This window comes from Mandrillus leucophaeus, unplaced genomic scaffold (genome assembly GCF_000951045.1).
Source record: "Mandrillus leucophaeus isolate KB7577 unplaced genomic scaffold, Mleu.le_1.0 Scaffold306, whole genome shotgun sequence".
NCBI classification, from domain to species: domain Eukaryota; kingdom Metazoa; phylum Chordata; class Mammalia; order Primates; family Cercopithecidae; genus Mandrillus; species Mandrillus leucophaeus.
In genome coordinates, this window is record NW_012103210.1 from 88,499 (window position 1) to 93,360 (window position 4,862).

Below are 4,862 nucleotides of genomic sequence, written 5' to 3' on the forward strand. Positions count from 1 at the left end.
ATGCAGCAGAAAGCCAGCCAGCTGGAGACCCCCTCCTCCCTGGAAAATGGTGGTCCTTCCTCCTTGGAGTCCAAGTCTGAGGACCCTCCAGGACCAGAGGCGGGAAGTGAGGAGGAGGGGAGCAGTGCCAGTGGCCTGGCCAAGGTGAAGGAGCTGGCAGAGACCATCGCCGCAGACGACGGCACAGGTGAGGCTGCTGCAGATGCCGGGGGCGAGCCCGGGCTGGCCCTGCCAGGGTGGCTTATGACCCCACCTGGGAGAGGCTGGCAGACGTCTCTGCGAGGAGCTAGGGGGCGAGGCGTGGGGCAGCCCAGCTCCGCCAGTGGCAGAGGGGACCCGCGTCTCATGGAGCCGTGTCTCCACAGCAGACCCTCGGAGCCGGGAGGTGATCCGCAACGCGTGCAAGGCGGTCGGCTCCATCAGCAGCACCGCCTTCGACATTCGCTTCAATCCTGACATCTTCTCACCAGGCAAGTGGTAGGGGCTGGCCAGTGCGGGAACCCTCCAGGACCAGAGCTTCTCTGGGGGGGACTGGGCCTCTTGGGGCTGGTGGGTTTGTCCCCCATCTGAGCGCTTCCCCCACCAGCCACAGGCAGCATTTGTCTTGCTACCGCCTGGCTCAGCCTCTCTGCTCTCCCTTCTCCAGGGGTTCGCTTCCCTGAGTCCTGCCAGGATGAAGTTCGGGACCAGAAGCAGCTGCTGAAGGACGCGGCTGCCTTCCTGCTCTCCTGCCAGATCCCTGGCTTGGTGAGGGAGGGGCTGCGGGGCTAGGTGGGGCTTGCGTGGTGGGTGCTGGTCCCTCATCCGTCTCCGACTTGGAGGCCCATGAACACAGGATTGCAGGAGTGACTTCTTCACCTTTCCCTGAGTGGGCCTCCCCGTTTGACAGATGGGGGGCCTGACTCCCAGAGGTCAGGGGCTCGGGCCCTGCTGAGCCCACCGGGTGGGCCGGCAGCTGGAGATCCAGCCTTCTGACCCGTGGGTGGTGACACGGCTGGGGGATGGGGCAGGAGCTCAGTGGGGGCTGCCCATCCTCCTCCTCTCGCAGGCTCTGCGCCTGGCCCCGGGGTGCTGGGTGCTCCCCCAACACCATGGCCTCCAAGCCTCAGGACACGGGGCTAGGGGTCAAGTAGTGGCCCCAAGCAGGCACCTCTGCGTCTCCCACCTCTGCTTCTGCCAGAGGCTGGGCACATTCCCACATCCTGACTGGGAGCTAGAGCCTTGGGGGTCCTTCTCCAGAGGCTCCCAGGATAGCTGTGCTCCCCTAGAAAGACTCAGTTGGGTGGGGGCAGAGGAGCCGGGGGGGGGGGGCCTGACCTGCTGCAGCCCGCAGGTGAAGGACTGCGTGGAGCACGCGGTGTTGCCCATGGACGGGGCGACGCTGGCTGAGGTGATGCGCCAGCGTGGCATCAACATGCGTTACCTGGGCAAGGTGCTGGAGCTGGTGCTGCGGAGCCCGGCCCGCCACCAGCTGGACCACGTCTACGTGAGTGCTGCTCGGGCGGGGGCGGAACGGGAGCTGCGGGGCTGGGATGGAGGCGGGGGGCCTGACCGAGACCGCCCTTCTGAATCCTTCCAGAAAATCGGCATTGGAGAACTCATCACCCGCTCGGCCAAGCACATCTTCAAGACGTACTTACAGGTGCCACCTGTCCGCCCCGTGGCTGGCCATGGCCTGCCAGCATGGTGTGGGGCCTCGGGAAAGAGCCTGAGGTGGGGCTGAGGGCCCTTGTGACTTGGATCCAACCTGTCTTGCAGGGAGTCGAGCTCTCCGGCCTCTCAGCCGCCATCAGCCACTTCCTGAACTGCTTCCTGAGCTCCTACCCTAACCCTGTGGCCCACCTGCCCGCCGACGAGCTGGTCTCCAAGAAGAGGAATAAGAGGAGGAAAAACCGGCCCCCCGGGGCTGCAGATAACACAGCCTGGGCTGTCGTGACCCCCCAGGAGCTCTGGAAGGACATCTGCCAGGAGGCCAAGAACTACTTTGACTTCCACCTCGAGTGGTGCGTGCAGGGCGTGGCTGGGACACGGCTGGGGTGGGGCAAATGAGGCGGCCACCACTGGCTCCCAGATGGCATCTAAGGCCTGTGGTCATAGGCCAGGGAGTCGGAGGAGAGAAGAGGTGTGGAGATCACTGGGTGCTGGAGGGTGAGGGCAGCCCGGAGGCTCCCAGGAACTGGGTGGAGGGTGGGGCAGTGTTGGGGGGCCCAGTGGTGCTTGGGCTGCTCAGGCCTCCTGCTCCCTCCTCAGTGAGACTGTGGACCAGGCTGTGGAGACCTACGGCCTGCAGAAGATAACACTCCTGCGGGAGATCTCGCTGAAAACAGGGATCCAGGTGGGCACGGCTCAGCGTCCCCACTGCGTCCCACTGCGTCCCCGCCGCGTCTCTGCTGCAGGCTCCCACCCCCGACCGGGGACACAGGGGAGGTGGCTTTTTCATAGTAGCCATCTGTGCGCAAGCGTTGGTGGGTTGGGAGGTGCCAACTCTCTGAGCCTGGGGCTGAGGCTTCCTGTGTGTGGGGGCTGCTCTCCAGGTCCTGCTGAAGGAGTACAGCTTCGACAGTCGCCACAAGCCCGCGTTCACCGAGGAGGACGTGCTCAACATCTTCCCCGTGGTCAAGCACGTCAACCCCAAGGCCTCGGATGCCTTCCATTTCTTCCAGAGCGGCCAGGCCAAAGTGCAGCAGGGTGTGTGGCCGGGTGGGGCTGGGTGGAGGCGGGGGCTCCCCATGCCCCGTCCTGACCTTGCCACCCCTGGGGGTGTCCTGCAGGCTTCCTGAAGGAGGGCTGTGAGCTCATCAACGAGGCCCTGAACCTGTTTAACAACGTCTACGGAGCCATGCACGTGGAGACTTGCGCCTGCCTGCGCCTCCTCGCCCGCCTCCATTACATCATGGGCGACTACGCAGAGGTGGGCCTCAGGCACCCTCTGGGCTGTGGCAGCAAAGGCCTGGCCTCTTGTTGGGGGATGGGGAGTGAGGGGGCCCCCGGCGGAGGAGTGGGTGGAGTCCAGGGAGACCCCAGGAAGTTGATCATTCTGCCCAGGTCACCTCTGGCTCCACCCTTGTGTAACTGTGTCCTGGGGAGAGCTCAGGAGCCCCCTGTGCTGTGGTGAGGTCAGTTCTGGGAGGCGATGGCAGGGGATCCCCCACGGGGTGTCAGCAAGACTGCCTACTGAGACTCCGTGAGTGGGCAGGAAGCATGCCACCGAGCTCCCGCGTCCTCTGTGCCCAGTGCAGGCTGTGGGGTTCTGGGTGCCCTGCCTGGCCGGGGCTGGCGCAGGCTGTGGGGTTCTGGGTGGCCTGCCTGGCCGGGGCCGGCGGAGGCTGTTTCAGGGTCCGCATGTCTTAGGATCCCCGCTCCCTGCAGTCAAAGGGACTGTTTTGTCTTTTGTTTATAAATGGGTGTTTTTGGTTTTTGGTTTTTGAGACAGTGTCTTGCTCTGTCACCCAGGCTGGAGTGCAGTGGCGTGATACCGACTCCCTGCAGCCTCCACCTCCTGGGCTCAAGCGATTCTCCCACCTCAGCCTCCAGAGTAGCTGGGACCACAGGCGTCCGCCACTACACCTGGCTAATTTTTGTATTTTTAGTAGAGACGGGGTTTCGCCATGTTCAGGCTGGTGTCAAATTCCTGACCTCAAGGGACCTGCCCCCGCTCAGCTTTTTTTTTCTTCTAACGTTTTTAGTAGTTTTAGGTTTGTATTTGGGTATTTGTGGAGATGATGTTGGGCGTAAGACCACGGGTGTGTGGAGCTCTCTGTGGAGTGTGACCCGCGCCTCAAGGTGTTGCAGCGGCTGCTGTTAACCCCCCTGCTGCCTTGTGCAAGGGACAGACCCAGAGCACAGCTGGAGAGGACAGGAGTGTGCAGAGCAGTGCCGTGTGGGCTGCTGGGCCGGGGCCAGGCGGGCTCTGGGTGCAGGGGTGTTCCCACGCCACAGCGACCACCACCGTCTCTCCCCAGGCCCTGAGTAACCAGCAGAAGGCAGTGCTGATGAGTGAGCGGGTGATGGGCATCGAGCACCCCAACACCATCCAGGAATATGTGAGTGCCGCCTGGGCGGGCCGCGAGGGGCTGGGGTCCGCGGCCACCCTGACCTGCCTCGACTCCGCCCGCAGATGCACCTGGCCCTGTACTGCTTCGCCAGCAGCCAGCTGTCCACGGCGCTGAGCCTGCTGTACCGCGCCCGCTACCTCATGCTGCTGGTGTTCGGGGAAGACCACCCCGAGATGGCGCTGCTGGACGTGAGTGCCAGGGCAGGGGGGCAGCAGGGACCCACCTCCGTCCCAGGGGACCGGGAGCTGACCAGGGCCCCCCCGCCTGCCCCCAGAACAACATCGGGCTGGTGCTGCACGGGGTGATGGAGTACGACCTGTCGCTGCGCTTCCTGGAGAACGCGCTGGCCGTCAGCACCAAGTACCACGGGCCCAAGGCCCTCAAGGTGGCCCTCAGGTGAGGCGGCCGCTCGCCCAAACTCCAAGGGCCACAGAGGCCGGTGGGGGCGTCCGGTGGGGCATGGGAGAGGCCCAGTGCTCTGGCTTCCTCGGACACCCGAGAAAATTTCTCTCCACCTCCCCCTCTTTGCTGAGCCTGGACTTGATCTTCCCCTCGGTGGCTTCCAGGGAGGGATCTAGAGGAGACCCCCGGCCCCCGAGTCAGGCCCCCACGCCCAGCCCTCTTATGCCCTTCCCTCGCCCCGGCGCCTCCCGGCAGCCACCACCTTGTCGCCCGCGTCTACGAGAGCAAAGCTGAGTTCCGGTCGGCCCTGCAGCACGAGAAGGAGGGTTACACCATCTACAAGACGCAGGTGGGCAGGCCGCGCTGCGGCAGGGGTGGGGCTGTGGCTGTGGCGGGGCTGCGGCA

The 4,862-nt window shown here is 64.7% G+C and overlaps 1 protein-coding gene across 1 annotated transcript in view; it reads left to right on the top strand.

Moving 5' to 3' along the window:
- CLUH (clustered mitochondria (cluA/CLU1) homolog) overlaps positions 1-4,862 on the top strand; it is a 21,779-nt gene that overhangs the window by 14,938 nt on the left and 1,979 nt on the right. The window contains exons 11-23 of the mRNA XM_011987276.1: positions 1-187; positions 369-470; positions 647-747; positions 1,334-1,486; positions 1,580-1,642; positions 1,759-2,003; positions 2,251-2,335; positions 2,535-2,688; positions 2,772-2,911; positions 3,963-4,043; positions 4,118-4,243; positions 4,330-4,451; positions 4,713-4,845. Of these exons, the coding sequence (XP_011842666.1) occupies positions 1-187; positions 369-470; positions 647-747; positions 1,334-1,486; positions 1,580-1,642; positions 1,759-2,003; positions 2,251-2,335; positions 2,535-2,688; positions 2,772-2,911; positions 3,963-4,043; positions 4,118-4,243; positions 4,330-4,451; positions 4,713-4,845 (1,692 nt within the window). The remainder of the gene's footprint in view (positions 188-368; positions 471-646; positions 748-1,333; positions 1,487-1,579; positions 1,643-1,758; positions 2,004-2,250; positions 2,336-2,534; positions 2,689-2,771; positions 2,912-3,962; positions 4,044-4,117; positions 4,244-4,329; positions 4,452-4,712; positions 4,846-4,862) is intronic.